The sequence below is a fragment of the Semicossyphus pulcher genome, unplaced genomic scaffold, assembly GCF_022749685.1.
Source record: "Semicossyphus pulcher isolate SPU_LCO1_2020_fin unplaced genomic scaffold, fSemPul1.0.p SCAF_18, whole genome shotgun sequence".
Taxonomy (NCBI): Eukaryota; Metazoa; Chordata; class Actinopteri; order Labriformes; family Labridae; genus Semicossyphus; species Semicossyphus pulcher.
This window is the reverse complement of record NW_027211691.1, coordinates 25,833,567-25,856,486: the sequence shown is the minus strand read 5'-3', so window position 1 is coordinate 25,856,486 and position 22,920 is coordinate 25,833,567. Positions and strand designations below refer to the sequence as shown.

Below are 22,920 nucleotides of genomic sequence, written 5' to 3'. Positions count from 1 at the left end.
ACGACTGAACGACTAAAAGTTTCGTGTCTGTTAAAGCCACTGTGAGTCTTTTTTAAGGATGGAGGTAAATGAGGAGAACATTGAGCCTTTGCCTACCTGGCCTGTTAGCTCTCTAACTAGCTTTTTATGCTAATTAATGAGCCTTGGGTAAAAAGTTCAAAGCGCACAAATAATAATATGAGACACTTACTAATCATTGTCTTTGTTGTAGTGGGAGAAATGAAATCACAGGTCAACACACACACACACACACACACACACACACACACACACACACACACACAGCAGTGGTTATCTTTCACTCTGATGAGAGACAGCAGGAACTATTAGGAAGGGAGGAGGGGGGATGATAATTGCTGGGTCTCCTTTGACTCTCAACACTTCACCTCCCACTCCTGTTGAGTCCATCAACACACACACACACACACACACACACACACACACACACACACACACACACACTTTTGAATGGTCCTTCATCCTTTTAGTTTCTGAAAAGTCCTCTTTGCAAATTGATGTTATGTTGGTACATTGAAAACAAAAAAACTAATAATTCTAAACTCACTGAATATTTTTACTGTTTTGTTATTAAGTGTGTGACAACACGACAGAAAGGATCCCTACAGAGATAGACCTTTTTGTTACAGAGGAAGATGATTGTTTTAACCACACACAGACGTTACATCGCTCTCTGCACACACACCAGACTCCATTCAGAAAAACAGCATTTTAAGCTCACAGGATATAGGAGCTGCTGCTGCCATCACAGAAGCTATGTTCATGTTGTTTCATGCTTTAACAGCAATAACAGTAAAAAAATCTGAAATGAGTAAAGTTCTGAATCTGATGGTCCGCTGTGGAAAAATGCTCATCAGTTGACGACGTGGATCCAGCTGATCCTCTGCTGGCAGCATCGTGCCGATCTGAGATACGCTCCACTTTGAAACGTTAACATTCACTCTTGTCCAGATTTATAGACCGTGACCACTCGTTTACGACTCAAGAAACAGGTGAAGGGCTAAACATCCACATCATCTAAAGCCCCCCCTTTAACATATTAACTGCCTGACGTTGAAAAGATGGAGCATCGTCCATCAGCGGTCTGCTGTCATCTCGTTTTATCTCCGTTTCTTTGTTGATAACAGAGTCTCTCTCTCTCCGCCTCTTTAACCCTGTCTGCGTACCTGTCTTATCTGTCCGCCCTTCTTCTCCTCTTTCTCAAAGTTCACCCACCTGTCTGTTTGTCAGTCACACTTCCTGCCTCTTTAACAAGGACTCATTCTATGGAGCTGGATTGGAGCCTAAAGATTTGCTCATTTGAAAAACAAAATTGGAAATGAAAAAGTTTTTATTCCAAACTTTAAAAGCCACATCGCCGTGCGGTCTGAAAGAACCAGGGCTCATAATTAAAAGAAACACATTTTACAGACATAATAATTCTGCAGCTAAAGCTCGAAAACCCTGCAGGTCTAAACCAACAGTTTGGTCCATCAGGTGCTTGTGATGGCTTTCCGTCTGAGCTCCTTACTGACTGATGTTTGTGTTGGAATGTGGGCGCAGTGAGGATTAGCCGGGTAATCCCTGCCCACGACTACGCTAATCCCCATCCTCATCCCTCACACCCCTGCTGCTCGGACGCTGCTCAGGATGTGTGTTTCTGTCGTGTGTTTTCACTGAGCTGTAGAATCATGTCCGGCAGGTGCTCACAGTTAAAGAGAAAGTATGTTGTAGGTAGCTTCTTGGTTTTCAAAGTGCAGCTAATGAAGCCTTAAACCTGCTTTCTTTCTATGACCAGCAGGGGGTGACTCCACTGATGGACCCTATAGAAGTCTATGAGAACATGCTCCTCCTCCTCTCCTGATGTATTCCCTCAGTAAACATGTTCCTAATGACTTTATGGTCTCAGTCTCTAGTTTCAAGTCTTCTTCAACACAGCATGATGTTCATTTAGTCACTGATGCTCCCATTTGGACCAGAAAGCAGCGTGTTCTTCATCTGCTCGATTGATTACCAGGAGCTCAGGAACCTCAGGGCCCACCTGTTTAAAGGTAATCTGATCGGATTAAAGATATCAGATTCGATCAAATCTTGAACACGGGTCGTTCAAAATTAAAAAAGGATGAGATCAGGTAACAGTTTTGTTTTTATCTGGATTAAACCTCCAGTTTGTGTTTAAACATCAGGATGGTCCTCATCCCAGCAGAGGGAGGATTCAGGCCGGAAATGTGATGAAACCTTTAAACAGGTCAAAAAATTAAACATTTTACAGTGTAGTTTAAACTGTAGACAGGCTTTATATGTTGCACCTGAACTGCTGAATCTCTACAGAGACGCAGAAGAGAAAGTGGACGTTAGGGTTGATAAATAAATCATGAAATAATCCAACAAACAGCATCAACATGAAACATTAAATATTTAATTTAAGCAGTTGTGAGGAGCTTTCACTGTGTGGATTTTGGCGCCCCCTGTGGACAAAGTGTGTAGCCTCATTTAGAGCTCTGGTGATCTGGATTTAGTAACCTAGAAAAGTCTGTATCTGGATCAGGATGATCCAATCCACTTTTACTTTGAAAAACCAGGACAACAGAGGGTGAAACCTTTTGAATAACTGGGCCCAGAGGATGAATCGTCTTTACTTTGACGATCCCCTAACATTTCCTCTAGCGCCACCATCGGGTCAAACTTATCTTCTATCCTGTGAAGTGTGTTCACACCTGCCAGAAGGACTGGCCCACCTGGCAGGTGTTAAAGTGAAATATCTCAATATTGATAGATAACCATGGAATTTTGATTTAGACAATTATGCTTCTCCACAGAATGAACTGTTAGGATTTTATTGTTTTTAATCTAGCGCCTTCAACAGGTCAACTTTATGATCGAATACCTGCAGCATCCACGGACATCTGTTATCTAAACATCTCAATTAGCTAATGAGACACAGCTCCAAGATGCCATGCTACAGATAACGACCGACTCGCTGGGGATAACTGTTATTCTTATGACTCTGTTCTGGGTTCAGCGACTTTACGCCTCTGCTCTGTGTGTCCCTCCTGCTTTCCGTACAGTGTCTGGAGTTCGGCGAGGGCTCGGTGACGGGGGACATGTGTGAGGATCTGTGTGTGCTCGGCCTGGTCGAGTACAAGCGCTGCCTGTACTACGAGAACGGGAAGAAGGTGATCGAGGCGCGCTGGAGAGGAAACCCCATCATCCTCAAGTCCAAACTGGAGAATTTCTCCTCCTATGAGCCACTGGGAATACTGGACTACCAGGTGACGTCATGCTTTATGTCCACTCTCTGAGGTCTTAGGCTCAGGTTCAGATTGTACACACGGAGGTGAAGCGTACTGCAGAGGCTTCTTCAATTAAATTTTGAAGCCATCTTGCTCGTGCTTGACCACATTTGAGGCAGATCCGGTCAACCAGGTAGGAGATGCACCCCAAAATCTAAAACATTTCTTTGATTGTTACCAATAGGTGGCGCTGTGACTATAAAAGAATATTGTTATGTGTATGTCTTCAAGCCACGACTGTGATCACACCTTTTAAATTTGGGCGTGATTGAACATTACACATGAGAGTTACAACAACTTCCTGTTTCATGGCGAACACCAAAATTCGGCATGCGGGCAAAGCCACGGCCTTCCACCAAAACTCACGTATTAAACAACCTTTCATCTTTTCATCTTTACAAAACACTGGCTAAGTTTAAGGTGGATCACAAGAAGCGCTGAGGAGGACTTGGTTCAAGTATCACTCCTATAAATGGCAACCAAAAATGTTCAAGTAAATTCAAAATGGCTGACTTCCTGTCTGATTTTGGGTTTGGCTTCCAGAGGGTTTTTTGTAGTTCTAGACATGAAACCATTGCTTACAAAACTTTATACCTGTATGACACACTGCTGGAGCTCCTTCATTGATATCTCCCAGTGGGCGCTATGGAGCTACTGTCCCACAGTCCTAGTACATTTCCGTCACTTCTGATGTGTGTGCATATATTTTGTGGTGTTTTTTAAGCACATTTAGCTCCTCAAAAAGCAGATTTACTTCGCAGCTCGGGCCCTAACGACACTGAAAACTAATTAATGGTAATTCATCTTCTTCCCTCCCTCTGACAGGACACAGCAGAGGAGCTCTCGCCTCTGGATGTGGTTTTCTACGCTACTATGGAAGTGAGTCATATCCAACTTATGGCTGCTTATTAGTCACAGTAACTTCTATACAAAATTCACATCTAAGTGTGCTGTGTGTAAAGAAACAGAAGTTTACCGTACATATTCCTCTCGTCTGATCTCAGGTACGAAACTCTCTGGGGCTGGCTGAAGAGGAGGAGGACGAAGAAGGAGGAGGAGGAGGTAACAGCTCTCTGGCCAGACTTTGGGGGAAGAAGCTGAAAAACAGAGATAAGAGTTACTCCAGAGCAGAGCTGGCCTCACTGTGGTCCCTGCTGCAGCAGGAGGAGTACACCTTCCTCAGGTACAACATGTGGACGTCTCTGATCCGAGCTGCTGTGATGCTGCTTTATTGCCCTCACATTGTACAGTTTGACAGTAAACACTTGAATCTCCATGAAACCGTATCTCTGCTGGGTATTTTGTATATTTGTGTAAGTTAGTTCATGCTCGGCTGCACCTCCGTCTCTCCTCTGTCCTCCAGAGTCCTGCAGGACCTCAGCACCCACGTGGCCAAGGTGTTGGGCTCCTGCGGTCATTTCTACGCCGTGGAGTACCTCTCCGCTGGACACGCCTGGGACCAGAACATCTTCTCCCTGGAGGAGGTGGCTGTTTCTGGGCAACAGGGAGCGGGAGCCGGAGCAGGGGCCAGGGGGAGGTGGACCACCAGGGAGATGGTGCATCGCATTGCGCTGAGTTTCCTGGACATGGTGTGGCACTTTGACAACGACTTCACCCACAAGCTGCACCTCTGTGACATCAAACCAGAGAACTTTGCCATCAGGAAGGACCTGACGGTGAGTTCTCATCACGTTTAGGGTCACTTTGACGGCAGGTTGGCGACCTTCTCCCCTCCAGAAAGACGCACAATGAAAACCACAGAGCAGGCCTGAATGCCTGTAATGTTTTCTGATGCAATGAACATAACCAGAGAGAAAGCCGAGCAGAATAAAACAGATAAAACGGACATTTTTTAAAGAGCCATTAGAGATATTAGAGATGTGAGAGCGGACAGCGGTTACGTGAGGTTTTTGTTGAAGAGATGCACACACACTTTGGTCCACCTTTAAAACAGTCTGTCAGTAGCTGTGCAGCTCAGAGAGAGCCGCTCACCTTAATGTCCTCTGATAAGTAAGAAAAGGTCATGTTCAGTATAAACCTCTGCGTTATTAATACTCATGGCCGACTTTAAAAGAGCTAGTTTCCTTTTTAGGACCTTTTTGTCATTAGGTTCTTCTTTCATCAGGGAGGAGGTGACGTGATTAAGACGGGAGCAGAGCTCGGCTTCCTTGCAGACCTTGTCGATGTAACGGCTCAGAAGTCGTCGTCGTCCTGTCTTGGTTGATTTGATTATTGTGAAGTTAAAATTCAGCAACATGTAAAGTTTGAGTTGGAGCCAAACGTCATTTTAAAATCACTGTTTTATTTTTTTATCAAACGTGTCACACTGATCTTTTTATCCTTTTGACTTTCTGTTTGATGTTAAAATGAAGACATAGGTTTGCTTCACAAATGAAAAATAAAGATGGACGCCTCTCCTTCTCTGTTTTCCTTCGATTACGAATCAGAGCAGCGTTTACATTCCTCCCACGTGTTTGCACAAAGCAGCGCTGAGAAAAAAAAGGCAAACGTCTGCAGTTGTTGTCCATCAGATGGTTTTATATTTCACACAGCAGACTGAGCCAGGCGCTCATTAATTCAACACCATGTCAGGTCTGAGCAGGGCTCCGGCCAACCGTCACCACTGAATCTCTACTCTTTGATGTCTCACACTGGTTCACCATGACGAGCAGAAACAGGCCAGACGTACACAGCCAAGAGGTGTGATTTGAAGAACTTTATGTTCTGTGGAAGTAAAAACAGCCGGAAGAAAGGTGTGACTGTAGCTCTGTTGTTCCTTCATTACTATGAACACACACATGGTAGTTTATTCAGACTGAGTCATACACACACCGTCCTGATGCCCCAAATTCTCACTGGAGCACCAAATGCGGATTCATCCGCTGCTAAAAATAGTCCCTAACAAACGCACTCTCTCCTCCTCTTTTAGATGAAAACGAAGGTAAGCTTCATATCTGTGAGCTGTTTTTAAAGATATATATATATATATATATAAAGACATCTTCAGACAGGAAGTCAGACAGTATTCAGCACACTCACATGGCAGCCATTTGTCCCTCACAATATATTTCCTGAACATTCTCTGTTTAGTAACTGAAATGAAAAAGTAAGATAAAAAGATTTGCTCAGTTTAAATACATCTGTACATTATTGTAGCATTCTTTGAGCTTCTAACCCTCAGCAGGAGGTCTGGGCAGCCAAGAGAGGGAGACAGGCAGAGTAAGAAAACAGGTCAGAACAACGGAGGCCGAGCGCTCACCGGCAAACCAAACCCACTTCACTTCACTTCACTTCACTTCACTTCACTCCAGCAGGCGTTGAAATACAGACAAGACGTGCAGCGAACAATGTACCTGGAGAGGAAGAAAGAGAGGAAAAAAATCTGATGATTGATTTTTAAACACAATTTAAAAAACGTTTTAATGACAAGTTAAAGGTGGAAATAAATATATCCATTAATTGTAAAATGTTTATAAGAAATATTTAATATACTTTTGTCAAAGAGTATTCTGAATAAAAGTCCAAACATATCATCCAAAACGATCCCCTACAGAAAACTTTGTGTGCCGTGAAACAATGATAAAATCATGAGCAACAGTAAACAGGACGCACCGAGAGAAGCACGAAGCACAGCTGAGGTCGTGTCTCTGTGTTTTTCCTTGCAGGTAGTAGCGATCGACGTGGACATGGCGTTCTTCGAGCCCAAGATGAGGGACATCCTGGACCAGAACTGCAGCAGCGACGACGACTGTAACTTCTTCGACTGTTCGTCCAGGTGTAACCTGAACAAACGCAGGTGCAGCCCACGCCGCCGGAACAGCAACCTGCAGGTGAGCGGGAGACGGGTCGACGATACTTTAATGGCGATGATTTGATGTGTGACGGGATATTACAGAAAAAACATCAAGATACAAAAAGCTGTTGAGCGTTTCTACCCTGAATTAGAAGAAAAGATCACATTACAAAAACGTTTAAAAGAAAAGTTTTTAGTACACCAGGCATGAATTTAATCTGTATTAAAACATATTTTTTTATTAATTAAAAGCATCATCAATATTTTATTATGAAACTTTATAACAACATTACAACAAGTGTGTTGTTACAGCCCCTGAGAACAAGGTTACATTTGTGTTTTCAAAATGAGCTAAACTTCAGTTTATTCTCTCCAGGACAAAAAACGTTTCATGTTTTCATTCATTATTTTTATTCCATTTAAATGTAACTCTTTTTGCAGCTACCTAAATAAATACATGAAAAGGTTAAACACTGTTTCCTTAAGAAATGTTCTGGTATATCATTTTTTAACTTATTGTCTTCAGAAATAAAACATTTATATTTAGAATATTTATATTATTGTTTATTGAGTAAAATTCTAATAGTTGTGTTATTTGAGAAGAAGTAGCATTGATTGGTTTCGTATCATCATTATTTAAGATGCTCACTAAAATTCATCAGATGTTTTCATAAAAATAAGGAATTACATCTCAAATCAAATCTGTAAGTTTAACAGTTTGATCCGATGAAAGTTACTTTGATGTTTAAAGAAATCAAGTTTAACTGTGCATCTGCAGATTAAACGGCATAAATCAGGGAGCAAGTATTAAATAAGAACTATAAATAAAGAAAGAACAATAGTAAAGGTGCTAATTGCTTTTCTAAGAACAAAAGTCTTTGAAGTAGAAAAAAATTAAAACAAAGCTGCTGAATTCAGAATAAAAAAACAAACATTTTTATTGTAATTAATCTGTAAACGTTTCTCCTGTTTCCACGTGAAGAACTTCTCTACATTCTCCACACATTCCTTTGAACGCGACAGACAGAAAATATAAACTGAGGCCTCGACACATTCAAGCCGCCGTACGTCTGCGTCGCTCCGAGATAAGGCTGTTGATAAATGACACGTTTGTGTCTTCTGAAGGATTCAGCGTAATCAATCTCTCACAATGTTTCATGATGTGTGTGCAGAGGGCCGAGTGTGGAATGATCATTACTGCGGGAGGCTTCAACCTGCAGACATGTTGCTTAAATCCAGGAGAAGAAAAAATAAAGAAATCTGAATCTGTTTTTAAAAGTTTTCTTTACCGTGTTTTCTGATGTTCGGAGTAAAAAACAATAAATCCGATCCTATCTCTGTTTTTATTATTTAATTACATTTTGATTTCAGATTTTCTATTAAAAATAAGTGCTATTAGAATAATTTCTATTTTATCACTTACAGTGTTTATCCTCCTTATCTTCAATAAAGTTTTGTGTTTACTGCAAAAATAAACATCAAAAAGCACAAATAAAGAATAAAATCTCTGTAAACTGGTGTCTGTTAACTTAAATTATGAAAAAGAATTCTCCTTTCTTTTCGTTAATTATTGTTCAACTGAATTATGTGTTTAATTTCATCTTAATAGTTAAATATAAATGGAAACACAGTCAGCACCCACATTTTTTGCACAGTGTGCAGAAATATTAACTTCATGTTGTTACGCACCTGACCACTGCTTTAGACAGTACTTGTTTTAATGTTTTTAATTGAAACATCATCAAATTAAAATTATTTACCAGAAAAACATTTTTTATATCATAATTTTTAACCCAATAAATCAAAGTACAAAGTCAGGATTTGGCTTTATATTCATGTGTTTGTATCCTGTCCTTTTAATGTCAGAAATGTTCTAATCTTTGTTTTCAATTTATGTTGATATAATTTTTATAATATATTATAATTTTTGATTCACATTTTTCGGAGCACTTTCTTGAACTGTGTAGGGTCTGTGCAAAAAGTGCCAAACATTATCTAACGTTTGGCACTTTTGCTAATTAGCTTCAAAGTAAAGTTTATTAGTGGAATCACAATTATTATTATGATATTTATTATTATTCTAATTTCGGTTACTTTGGCTGAAGCTTCATTAAATCGAATAAAAAATTCTGGTTAAAAAAATATATATGAATCAATATTTTAAATAACATTATAATTCTGTTTTCTTACAGAATTGGTTAAAATATGACTTTTATGTTGAAAAAAACCCCATTCAAATATGTTCTTAAAATGATGACCGGCTCCATATTTAATCCTAACAGTTTGATTCTAAAAGCAACATAATGTTTCGTTTCATCAGATTGTGAAACCACTTTTAAAATAACTGCAGACATTAAGTCATAAAATTGTATTATTTAGTACGCCTGTTAAAAATACCAAAGTATTCTATAAATGTGATGTAAGTATTGCATAGTTACATGAATGCATTTTCATAAGAGAGTTTGAATAATAGGACAATAATAAAACTACTACTACTGCTAATGATAATAACAATAATAATAATAATAATAATGATAATAATAATAATAATCTATATTTGCCGTCTTGAAGCGCTGTTCCGTCAGACTTGCAGGACAAGTTTGCGACACAAAGGCCGAGCGTCACCGTCATCATCATGACAACTTCCAGACAGACTCTCATCACCTGGCCGGCTCCTGTATCACATGTCATATGATATGAGATACCTGCATTCATCAGAGGAGAATGTGCGTGAATCTGAGACGGAGGGGAAAATGTTTTTCTGCAGGTGATGACTGGATGTGATGCATAAACATCTGACGAGGAGGAAAGAGGAAGGAGGAAGACGAGGATGCAGATGATGAAATCTCAGCAGAAGATGAACGGAACGGGAAAAGAGAAATTATGTGTGAGAAACAAACTAAACTGAAAATACAACAACAGATTCATTGAAAAGAAGAAGATGAAAAAAGGAAAATATGGAATGAAAAAAAGTAGAGAGAAGAATAAAGTGGAAAACAGAGATGAAGCAGTCGAGCAAAGACACGGAGGAAATACAAAACGGAAAATTACAAACAGAAAAAACTACGTATGCACGAACGAAGAAAAGAAACGAAAGGGGAGAAGATGGAGAGATAATGAACAAAGGAAACAGAAGAAAGAAAAGAGCGGACTGGACACAGGACAGAAGGCGTTGATGGCACGGCGATGACACGCTGCTGTCCTATTGGTCCATCTGAGGCTGCACAGGTGACCTCTGAAAACCCTCCACCTGTCTATCATCTCGGAGGAGAAAAGAGGCATTGTCTTTTTAACTGTGTGTGTGTGTGTGTGTGAGTGTACATGTTTTACTCAGGTTGTGGGGACATGAACACACGGGCACATTTTGGGGACCTGCATTTCTTTTGGGGACAAAAACTCCCAAAAGTCCCCAGAACATAATAAAGTCAAGTTAAGTGTGAAAACTTGGTTAAATATGAGGGTGTGGTTAGCTCGTGATTAGTGTTAGGGCAGGGGGATGAATGTAAGTCTATGCTGTGTCCCCAAAAGTGATGAAAACAAGACTGTGTGTGTGTGTGTGTTTACTGTAGGGTGTTTGATGTAAACAGCAGGGCATCGTCTGCATAATGACAGAGAAAACAAAGGTTATATTCAGGATGATGTTCGTCTTTAGTTTACTCCTTTCCTCTCTACCATTTCTTTGTCTTGTCTTCCTTTTCTTTCCTTTCTTTAATCTTTCCTTTCCTGACCTTCTTTGTCCTTTCTTGTCTTTCTCTTCTATCATTTTTCTTTTTTTTCCATGTATTTTCACATCTTCCCTTAACTGCAATCTTCTCCCAACCCTCTTTTCATTTTCTCTCCATTTCCTCTCTCGTCTTCATCCCTCTGTGTCTCTTCACTGTTTATCTTTCCCCCTTCTCCTTCTTCCCGGCTCATCTGTCTCTCTCCTTTTTTCTCTTCAGGTGATTTGTGAGAAGATCTTCAGGCCGTGGTTTTCTCCCACTCTGCTTGGAGCCAAAGCAGGACTCCCAATGCAGGTAGGACAGCTCTTGTAATTAGAGCTACTGTACTTTTAATTACTGCGTATATATACTGTATATTCTGCAGGTAGCAGAATTCCAGACTCCCAGACATTTCTGATGTTGTGTTAGGGAAGCCCATCACATTGAGATTCTCTGGACTTCCTGACTACGCATCAGAAATGGACGATGTGAACGAATGTGTAACTCATGCGAGGCAAACATTTGCTTCATATTTAGTCTGAAGAAACAGCTTTAAACTTCTGTGTTTTTCTGCACAGGTGGAGCTGCAGCGAGCGGTGCAGGAGTGTTCAGAGACAGAAGGAGGAGGAGAAGACAGAGAGGAGGACGGAGGTGGAGGAGGAGGAGAGCCAGGTGGGGGCAGGGGCGTCCATCAGCGTCTCCTCAACATCCTGACTCGCCTCATCCAGGAGGGAGCGGCTTCAGGGGAGGGAGGAGCGGCCTGGGAGGGGAAAGGTCACGTCCACACTGCGCTGAACTTCTGAGGAGCTGAAGGGAAGACTGTCAGAGACCATGAAGAGAAACACGCCTTCATACAGGAGAAACACACCAGATCTGATCTGTGCCCCATCACTGCAAACACAAGCGGCTGAGTCCATACCTAAGAGGATCTGGATTTCGAACAAATATGGAACATTTCTGAGCGCTTACTCTGATCGTATCTGGTCAAACATAAACCATAAATATCGACTATGTGGCCAAAGAATGTGGACACTCCTCTCACATACTTGTGGTCAGTTTTCTTCTGGTCTGGGCCTCTTGCTTCCAAAACAAGGGAAATCTAAATGCTCCAGCAGACCTGAGTTCTTCCAACTTTCCGTCCACAGATAGTTTGTCTCTTTCCTGTTCCATCAGGACAACACCCCTGTGCACGACGCCAGATCCATAAAAGTGGAAGAACTTGACTGGCCTGCACGGATCTCTGACCTTCACCTGATCCAACACCTTAGGGATGAATTCGACTGGGAGCCAGACCTCATCAGCAACCCGGGATTCTGTGCCCCAATTTCAGATGTTTCTTGTCGAGTATTTGGAATTGATGTGAACATGTTTCCAGATTTTTCTGGGTATAAATATTGAATTGGGAACTAGGACTGGAGTACTGAGTGACAGAACTCAGTGATGCCTTAAGAGTCTTCTCATCAGAGGAGGATATTATGGATCCAATATACGAGGATCCTCTTCGATTATTCCTAATTTTACGTAACCAGTTAGTCTCAGTGAGATTAAAAGACCTCATTCGCTTGAAGCAGATTGGATGTAACATGTGTGAATGCAGTGTAAATATTAACCGCTAAAAACTTAAAGGATAAAGAAACGCTCTTCTTAGGTCTGGGTGCACGTTTGGGCTTTGAAAGCATAAATTAGATATTATTTTGAGAGTGATGCAACAGTTAGAGTCAGAGACCTGCAGGGAGACGACAAAGTTGATGATGCTAAGAAAACATTTGGTCTCAAAGTTGAACAAAGTCAGAGCTCAGGCCTGCACAGCCCTCAACACGTCTAATCCTGTTTGAAAATATTAAACCTTCCCGATCTGCAGTTTTGCACCAAAGCTGATGAAAATTACTGGACAAAAGAAATATTAAACATCAGTGAGGAAAAACTATTTTGACTCCTCACAGGAAAATGAGCTAAAACATGGCGCTGTGTAAACATGGTGGACTTACCTTAAACTTTACTTCTGCTAACCAACAGAACAGAAAAACTAGACTCTAAACAACCTCATTGGTGGTGATGCTAACGGAGCTTTTTTTGTTCTTCTGTGCTAAACACACCATAGACTGTCTATAAGAAGTGCACCTGCAGGTCTATTAAACGTGAAGTGCCTTAAACCTGCATTCTCTCTAATGTCCAGCAGGGGGCGCAGTCTATGAGAAAATGCTCCTCCTCCTCTCCTGATTTATTCCCTCGCTCTGTGGAGTCAGCTGTTCATTTATTACATAAATACTTTGAAGTTTGAAACCAAAATTAGCATCCCTGTTAATCTCACAGTTACTGTGAATTCTTAGCGCACCTTGCTAACCAAGCTAGCGCTGACTGATAACTTGTGCCAAACCCTCGCTCCTCTTCAGCTTCCACATTTGGTCATGTCTGGCTCCACAAACACAAGAAAGGGACGTACAAAATGTCAGAACTGTAGTCCACTAACCAACTGGTGGCGTCACCGTGGCTACGTCCACCTCCTATATACAGTCTATGGCAGAAACTGAAGAACTGAAAGGCTTGAAGAACATCACTGCCCAAACACAAACGCAGCACTTTGTCGAGTACTCTTTCCTGACTGCTTCATTTGTACATCGCTGTTTCTGTCAGACTGAATCACATGGGTGCTGTGATGTCACTTGGTCAGCATTCGTAGCATTCGTAGCCACTAAAGGGTCTTTACAGGACCAGGTAAATAAACAGACTGAATGTGTTTGATTTGTTCTGTGTAGGTCAGTTGAATAATAAAATGTGTGATGATGTGAAGGTGACAGCTGCTGCGTGTGTCACTAATGTTCAACCACATCATCCACACAGAGACATTTTACACCTCCATCACAGGTGAAACCCTGACACTGACTCCACTTGAACTGATTTCTGAGGGGACGGGGGAATTGTTGAAGTCCCTTAAACCAGAGGCTGCACAATTAATCGAATATGAATCCCGATCACGATTAAATAAACATGACTGACGTTTAAAACGCTTAAAACGGAGAGCTTTGGGCTTCACTTTTGGGGGAGCTGGCGTGTCATGTGATTAGCGCCGACCTCGCAGCGGCAGTTTGGAGAAGAAGAGTGAACAACAGAGATGTGTTTCGGTTCAACGAGTGACCATGTTAACTGGCGTCTTTGAGCCGAATGCTGCTGGTGGTCGTGGTTACGGCAGCTGTTGTAAACGGGAAGACAATATGAGATGTTAATGCCTCTTTGTTGTTTTTCATTATGATCCCAAAATATACTGACCTGTTACGTCTTCACTAACGCTCAGTTACGAACGCTGCTTGTTGTTACGTTAAAACAGGAAGAGAGCGAGTCACTCGTTAAAGCAGAACACCGGCCCTCTGACAGGCTCGTCAGCGCTTGTTTGGAGGTGTTTCAGGTTTAAGTGATGTGAAGAAGAAACAATAATCAGCAGAGAGGTCATGAAACCTGCGTCTGCGCCGCAAAGCAACACGACTAACTTCATGAAGCAGCTGAAAGAACAAAGTGCAGCATGATGAGTGTGTGAAGGCCGAGAGGAAGAACGAGCTGCTCCCCGTCCTCCAGCGTCACGTCAGACATCCAGAACAGAGACGCTGTGCAGAGACACCCCATCCACCCAGCTCCCAGAGACACCCTGAAGTTACCCATGATGCACCACACTCAAGTAAAGAACCTGATTTTAAGTCTCAGTTTGATGCTAAATTTGTACATGAGAGACGTGAAGTCCAGTTTTTCTGAGTGGACTTTACAGGATGCTATCAGTGGTTCTGCTCGTCTTGTATAAACACTTCGTCTGCAGAATGATGCAAGACTTTTTTTGAACATGCTGGTGACAGAGCAGCCTTAAGCCACGCACTTCATCAGTGAGTTCAAATCAAACGCTCCTCATCTCTTCTCCTTTGTATTTCATGAGCCTTCTTAAAGCTGGACGTTAAATTCCGACACTATTTTACTGCTTTATCCAGCTGCATGTCTTCCACAGGAGTATGTGTCTTACAAAAGTCTGAACATCTGGAAGCTAACTTCACCCTTAAATGTGAAATCATAATAAAGGAAGGAAAGCACTCAGCAGGATGTCAGCTCTGTGGTTTTCCTCTCACAGCGCTGATACACGTCTTTGTTTCCTCCTCCGGGCGTCGGCCTCGGGACGATCACCTTTCTGTGTCCCTGCAGGAATCAAGCAGAAACCTGAGATGCAGCAGAGAAGAAGAAGCAGCAGCAGGAGGCTGAAGGTAGACACAACATGTCAGACACGAACTCCGTCAAACTGGACTCAGAATTCAACACATGAAGTAAAGCTCTTCTTTACAAAATAAGACACGTATGGATGTGAGAGCCGGTTGAAATGTGGCATATGGGCTCAGTGTGAAGCGAGAGTGACCCTCTGCGGGCCTCAGGAGGAAACCTGGCACACAGCCTCGTCGTCTCTGTTCTCGTACTACTTTAAAGCCATCATGAGCTCATCGCGTCAGCACGGGGCCGATGTAAATATCAGTTTTAATTTAAATAGAGTCACCTCATAACCAAAGTTATCTGAGGACTCTTTACAAACACAGCAGGCCGAGAGCGAACTCAGAGACAACATGAGTGCACCACAGACAGGAAGACTTCCTGTACCAGAGACCTCGAGCAGAACCAGACGCATGGAGAACACAGGTCTAAAGAGAGAGAGGGAGAGACAGACAGACAGACAGACAGACAGACAGCTACCGGCGGTGAGGAGATTCTTCCCTAAGAGGCCACCGTGCACAGCAAATCAAGTCTTTCCTGCACATTATCCCCTCCTTGTGTGACGCTCAGCTCAGCATGGAAACACTGTTAAAGCTTCAGAATGACACTGCGCACTCTGAGCTGTATTTGTGGCCTCAGTGCTGCAGAAACGCACTCGACGTCCTGATGTGTCCCTGATGTGCACGTACTCCCCTCGGACTGTTTCCTGGACGCTGAAGAAAGAAACTGAGACACACTGGTGTCACCACGTCAGTTTTATGGAAATTATTTACATGGGAATCCTGCTTAGCTCTGCTGGCACTGAGTCAAACCCAGCCTGGCACCTTTCCACTCTTTTCCTTTCCTGTGACACACTGAACATAAAGCTCTCAGATGGAAAACTTCATACTCGTGGGATTTCACTGTAAAACATCCTGAACAAACAAACTGAGACTGTGCCTCAGATCTACTTCCTGTTGGGTCTCCTTTGAGGAAACTTCAGCTCTGAGTTTTGGGTATTTGACTTTTACATTTATCTCATGCTACGATTCTACTGCCAACATGCAGAGCTGCTTTATATTCCAGTTTCATGGCTTATCAGACACCAAAGCACTAAACAGCTGTTACACTCGGACAGACCTTTTACAGCAAACATGTTACAGTCTGTCTCCACAAGTGAGCAAACCCAGTCATCTATTTTCCTCCGCTTGTCCAGGCTTCATGAAACGCCACGAACAGACGTTACATCGCTCTCTGCAAACACACCAGACTCCATTGATGAAAACAGTGATTTTAGCTCACAGAACATTAGAGTTTCTTGTCTTCTCCTGCCTTGATTTGTTGCTTTGTTTGTGTTATTCTGTGACTTTGGTGCTTTGAATTGTTTGGTTTAAACCAGCATTATATTTATGTAAACACAAAAAGAACTAATCATTTAAGGCAGCAGCAGAGCAGCAGCTTCAGTGTTCTGAGAGCTTAAATGGGTGTTTTTCTGAATGGAGTCTGGTGTGTGTGCAGAGAGCGATGTAACGTCTGTGTGTGGTTAAAACAATCATCTTCCTCTGTAACAAAAAGGTCTATCTCTGTAGGGATCCTTTCTGTCATGTTGTCACACACTTAGAATAACAATCTGAGCCTGTCAGTGGAAACAACAACTTTTATTGGACGACCTTTGACCCATCAAGGATTATGTTGCAGCCATAACAGCCTGTTTCACTGCTGCAGGATGAACACATCTGCTGGAGACACTCACACTGTTTGTATCTGTGAGTCATTTAAAATATATATTAAAGTGAATTGAATCCTCCTTTCATAAGACACTGAGCAGACGCTTACAGGATGACTTCAGGAAACTCACAGCACTTTAACGAAAACACTGTTAAAGTGGCCTCACATGTTATCAACTGTTTTCTGCTCTACATAGAAGGGGCTAATGAGAGCGGCTTTAGTTTCCTTCTGGCACAAAATGAGCGGATTATAATGACTGAACACTTACTGTGTCAGTCTGTGAGCTTTCTGGCGCTCAGGAGTCCCGTTCCAGTCCGAACTCGTAGCCGTCATGCAGGAGGAGACAAGTTCAGCCGCCGCTGCTGGAATCCTTCCTGTCTGCCAAAACAGTCATTAGATCTCAGGTTCATCCTTCTTTAGGATCAGATCATTACAGATTTATGATGTTTGTTAATTAGAGCCTGAGAGTATGAGTAATCAAAGATGTGTTTGAAGCTTTGAAGTCCCACTCTTGATATTTTTTCTCAGAGCAGATCTGGTCGTGTTGGGAACTGTTGCATAAAAACATCTAAGAGCAGCGTTTTTTCAGCCTGTTATAAGCAATGAACTCAGTAAGCAGGCTGGCAGTTTAATTTTTACCCTCAGGGTTTAGTTACAGAGCTGTCAGTCATCACGTTTGTCTACCAGCATGCAAGCAGGTTTTAAATAAGACGAGAAAATGTGGTTTATGCTCTTACTCCAAGACGCGGAGGCTCTTTCAGAAACGGTTAACACGAGAACTAAAGTGGGCCAGTTTGGCCCGAACACGCAGTAAAGATTTCCTGAACTAGAAATCAGAGCGTTATATTTCCTCTGCAGCTCATCTGCATCTAATTTGTTGATGTGTGAAGTTTCCAGCAGCCACTGGAGGAGCCAAGAGAAGCTGATCCTCATTATCCTGAGAGGAGAGGTCTGCCGGGAGCCACGCCTCCTCTTACACTCACTTTCAATCACTGCAGTTTAGTCCCACAGGAGAGCGAACCTCGAGTGGACGGACAGCAGAGCGGGACACGGAGAGTAATAGAGAGCGATGCGGTGGAAGATGGAGGGCGTTCCCGTGTTGTGTCTGTCTCGTTATCTGCAACTCGACATGCTAGCGTGAATTTAAGAGCTTAAACAACGTCCAGGAGCAGATCGGTAACTTAACCCACACGCAGATTTGTGTTCTGGAGATGCGTAAAAAGCTATTCCGATGGGCTCTTCCTCTTTGGCTCTCCATGTGGACTGGTCAAGCAACCAAAGAACACTCAAACCTGATTGGTCAGTGCTACTCAGACTATAAAGGTACGCTGCTGATGAAACATCCCTGTCCTTTGCTACAGATTCATCTTTCATAAGCAGATAAATACAGAGACTAAACCTGCTTAAACGACGGTCAGAGAAAGAGCGATGTGCAGCGTAACGATTCACAGTGACACTCGGTGGTCAACGCCTAACTCGAAAGCCGTCAATCTTTCCAACATCAACCAGACTGACAAAGTGCTCAGCTGCACAACCACAGACATGGTCAGGACCTCATCGCTGCAGCCGCTGTTTCCCAGTGAGACTCACAGTGACTGTTGAACATCCTCTGCTGTGATGTCTCTGTGAATGAGACAGCTTGTTGTTGTTCTTGTGTCTGTGTGTGGTCGTGTTTCGTCTCTTTGTGGACCGCAGGACGAACAGTTGTTACCGTGGTAATAGTTAACAAGTCCATGTTAATAAATACATAAATCATTCCAGCTGATTTTGACTTTAGCACGGAGCGTTAGCTCGCCAGCCTTAAGGCCTGTGTCCACTAACGGTGCTTTTTGTGCTGGGAGCGTCCAGGACCTTAATTTCAGAGCGCCTCTCACCGGTGCTTACTGTTGCTAGGTAACGAAAGTTGTCTGGCGGCGCTACCGTTCAGTCTGTTTTAAATCGCTCTGTGTGCTTAATATTTGCTTTATTCAAGGAAATTTAAAGTAACAATGTCGAACTTTTTCATGTCAATAAATGTCTGTTAAGTCTGTTATCTCTCTCTGAATGAGGTCACACTGATGAAAGCCTTTGCATCTGCAGTATATAGTATTATTACGGGCTGTAAGTGACGCGTTTTCCATCACACCGTGGACGTCTGGTTAAACTGGGAAGAGTGCTCCTGTAATTACCAAAAAACACCAGTGGGGGGGCGCTCAAGAGCACAAACAGTGAAATCTTAGAGACTGTATCTTTAACAAAGAAAACAAAGACACTGAAACGAGTCGTGTCCCGCCTCAGCAGCAGCTCTACACCTGGAAATTGTACCCTCAAACAAATGAAAGGATTAGCTTGTCCTCCACTACTGTTGTTGACAAAGTTGATATCGTAAGTCCCGCCCCGTCTTGATGTTGATTGGTCGATGAGGGAGAAGTGAGAGTGAGCACGGCGCAGAGACAAAAACTGCTGATGCCGAGGGCGTTTATAGCAAACAGGTGGCGCCTCGCTGACTCCTCCCCTTTCAGAACCCAGCCCCGCCTTGGAGCATGTTTATGTTGTGTCCAAGTGGAAAGACTCGAACTCGTCTCTCTTTGGCCCCGTTTGCTCCGCGCTGTGAAACTGACTGTGAGCGATGCACACGTGTTTATATCTGTGATTGTAAACATTTTTTAATCAATCATGTTTCTGTTAATGAGAAGAATTCTTGACAGTCTCTATGACAACATGAAGGCGGCCTCCGTCCTCCTGTTAGTGTCACTCTTTAAAGGAACCGATCGACTCAACAAACACACGGGCCGCTCTGTAAAGATGAAACAGAAGGCCTCTCACAGCACATCTGTGATCGTGTTGTTGAAGAAGTCCCAGTAAAATCGATGCTGTCTGTGTGGTGTTCTCACTGAGATGTTGGTGAGCGGCAGAATTAAAGAGTGACTGAGTAATGAATTGATCAGAGAGTCTGAGTTCAATTAAAGAGGAGCAGATAAAAGGTGATAAAACGGCACGCTGGGTCTGTTCTTCAGAAACTCATTTCACACTGTGTTAACCTGAACCCCGAGCTATAAACTGTGTGTGTGTGTGTGTGTGCGTGTGTGTGTGCGTGTGTGTGTGCGTGTGTGCGTGCGGGGCGAGATAGAGGGAGAGAGAGAGAGGGAGACAGACAGACAGCTGACATCTTAAAGGCATCCAAAAATCTCTCTTTGACAGACAGAAGAGCTAATTCACTCTGAGTGACATCACACACACACACGCACACGCACACGCACACGCACACACACACACACACACACACACAGGTGACCTCTGGCTCTCAGGCGATGGAGCGTCTCTAACATGTGATCAGTTTCCATCTGGCTGCAGCCGTTGCTTCTCTGATCACAGAGCTGCAGACTTCAAAGACGCCCTGCAGCCTGCTGAGTGTGTGTGTGTGTGTGTGTGTGTGTGTGTGTGTGTTTTGTTGCATGTACAGACAAGTGTTTACAGATAAGCTATGCACAAACAAAAGACTGAATGTATATAAAATACTTGTGAATGAATTCTTAAATATTGTAAATGAAGTTTGAAAAACAAGTTTGACGCTGCTGTCACTTTAAGAGAACAACCACACTGTAAACAAACAGTGTGTTTAATATACTGCGAATGACCTGCAGCACATTCGCAGGCTGCACATCAAAACATGCGACTCTCTTTCAGAGCCTCGTCCAGGAGGGACTCGCTGATGTGCTCTGAGCCTTTAGTTCCTCAGTGAAGCTGCAGGTTCTGACTGCAGCTTTCTGGAAGTCATCAGAGAGAGTGTGTGTGTGGTTTAATGTAACCTGGAGTGATTATCGGGCCCTCGACTCGACCCAGAGGCCCCTGCTCTGATGTATGCATGATCTCAGTAAACACTCTCACATGTTCCGACCTGAACTGATCACAGCTCAGAGACGAAGCAGATCCAGTTTCAGCACGGGTCGGTTTGTTTGTGATCCGATCCGATTTGAAGGTACAGAAACTCTTGGAACTCTCGGGTTTGGACTTCTGACCTCAAAGTCAGGTTGGAGTCGTGCTGCCAAAGTGCCTCGAAGCTTACAGATCATTTCCTGTCTGGCAGGTTTGAACTTGTGTGTCCTCTTCACAGTCTCAAGTCTTCAGATACGAGATAAGGACAATGATTGAAGCAGGACCAGTGGGTCCAGAACCACAGCACTGACGTCCATTACAAAGCTCAGGAAAGAAAGATTTACTGTAAGAAGGATCCTCTGAGTGATAAAAGTTGCTTCCTGCAGCCAATAAGAACGCTGAAGCCGGCTGGTGGTTTGTATAAACCAGTGACTGTATATGAAGATGGACGACGCGTCTCCATCTGCTCTCATTGTACGACAGTGATGCCAAAACAGCCCTGTGATAGGCGCTGCCATCTTGTGATGGTGACGTCATTTGGAGCCAGATCAGCGGGTGGAGCCGCCGTAGCCACTTCCACTAACCCAAACACACACTTAACTTTCTGAACAAACAGCAAGGATCCCGCACGGCGGCGTGTTAAACAGCAGAACAGCTTCTTGTGTTGGTCTGAGGTTAAAGTTCACAGGTATGGAAACTTCAATGACTGTAGTGATTGTTTTAGTTACGTCTCCTCTCGACGATCCTCCTCCTCTCTGCTAATCAGGAACTGATCGGCTGCAGGAGCCGTATTTGTCAACAGAGCTGTCAATCATCCTTTTGACAGCATCAAATAACTAATTAAAAATAAAGTTGTGATAAAAATGAACACTGTGACATAAATCAGCAGGATAAGAACTAACTATAATGACAGAAACATGTTGGAGAAAAATGTATTTGACTTGTGTTTTGATTTTATAGTTTGACTCATGTCCCATCTGTTAACATGGAGGAGGCGGGCTTTATGAGCTATACTGCAGCCAGATCCCACAGCTTCCTGTCGTTTCTTCTTCTCTGGACGTCCATGACGGCTCCAGATGTTCCCGCTGGGAGGTCTGCTCTGCTGAACCTTGGGAATCAAACCACAACCAGACAGCAGAGAGCGACGTCCTCCTGGATGAGAGCCCTGCCGCTGATGGTTTCTGATGGTCTGAGCTGTTTGCAGCCGTGAACAAAGACTGACTCATCAGTGAGCAGCTGATCAAATCCAACCGTCCGTCACATAAAAACAGTCTGTAACAGTTCCCACAGTCCTTCGGGAACCAGGGAAGTGAAGCGAGACGATTCCCAGCAGGACTCCTGACCCCAGCAGGTCAAAGGTCAAACTAATTGTTGGTGTAACATTACAGTCGCCCCGGGCTTCCCTTTACCTCTGTGACACGCGCTGATGCCTCGGTTCACCTGACAGAGTCAGATTTCACACACTGAACCCTCGAGTGCTCACAGCAGCATTTCTTTAAGAATGTAACTCTAATACTTTTTAAACCGGAGCAGATGTTCGGTTTCTTTCCAGAAGAATAATAAAGACACCGAGCAGGTAGTACTTCTTATGATCACTGCCAATGCTACTGTCAGTGTAGTCTCTCTTTACAGACTCTACATAAAACTTTGGTTTGAGAAGTGTTCTGATTTCCATATTGACCAATCACGTATCAGCAGGCTGAGCTGTATGCAGGAGAAACAGTCCGTGAGGAGGGCAAAGCAGGCAGAACGTGACCCTCCATGATGTCACCCCGGCGCCCGTCAGCTTCTTATTAATCTCTATGAACAGACTCTGCATGCTAACAGCTAACAGCTAACAATCTGTTCTAGATCAAACACTCAGTTTTGAGATTTCCCGACTTCCCTGAATGCATCATAAACGATGGCTCCGCCCTCCGTCTCATGTTAAAGTAGTGTTCTTCTCCTCCTGAGGACAGACCTGACAAAGCTTCATGTTGTTCCTAATCTGCATCATGATGTTGTTCTTTCAGCAAACTGAAGAGCCGTTAATTAAAGTCGATCACAAGAGAATCTGTTTCTGTTTGGGCTTCATCCCGCTGCAGTAAGCCAGAGTGCAGCCTCTGTGTAACTTACTGTTTACAGTGAGACTGAGACTCAGCACAGACAGATGAACGGGCGCTCCTCCGGGGGATGGGACGAACCGAGAGATGACAGCGTTTATTTAGCAGACACATCTGGAGGGAGGATTTACCTTTGATTTGAACACACGGTCGCTGCTCGAGCTGCTGACTGGACTGTAAACATGCAGCGCATGGAGGAGGACGCCTGCGCTGGAAGTCCTTGGATACACCGGACA

The 22,920-nt window shown here is 43.3% G+C and overlaps 1 protein-coding gene across 1 annotated transcript in view; it reads left to right on the top strand.

Annotated features, from left to right (window-relative positions):
* Nucleotides 1–13,579, top strand: part of dipk1c (divergent protein kinase domain 1C) — a 33,633-nt gene extending 20,054 nt beyond the window's left edge. The window contains exons 2-8 of the mRNA XM_069667925.1: nucleotides 3,066–3,269; nucleotides 4,116–4,169; nucleotides 4,295–4,473; nucleotides 4,654–4,966; nucleotides 6,956–7,120; nucleotides 11,025–11,099; nucleotides 11,363–13,579. Coding sequence (XP_069524026.1) covers nucleotides 3,066–3,269; nucleotides 4,116–4,169; nucleotides 4,295–4,473; nucleotides 4,654–4,966; nucleotides 6,956–7,120; nucleotides 11,025–11,099; nucleotides 11,363–11,587 — 1,215 coding nt within the window. The 3' untranslated portion in view covers nucleotides 11,588–13,579. The remainder of the gene's footprint in view (nucleotides 1–3,065; nucleotides 3,270–4,115; nucleotides 4,170–4,294; nucleotides 4,474–4,653; nucleotides 4,967–6,955; nucleotides 7,121–11,024; nucleotides 11,100–11,362) is intronic.
* The last annotated feature ends 9,341 nt before the right edge of the window (nucleotides 13,580–22,920 follow it).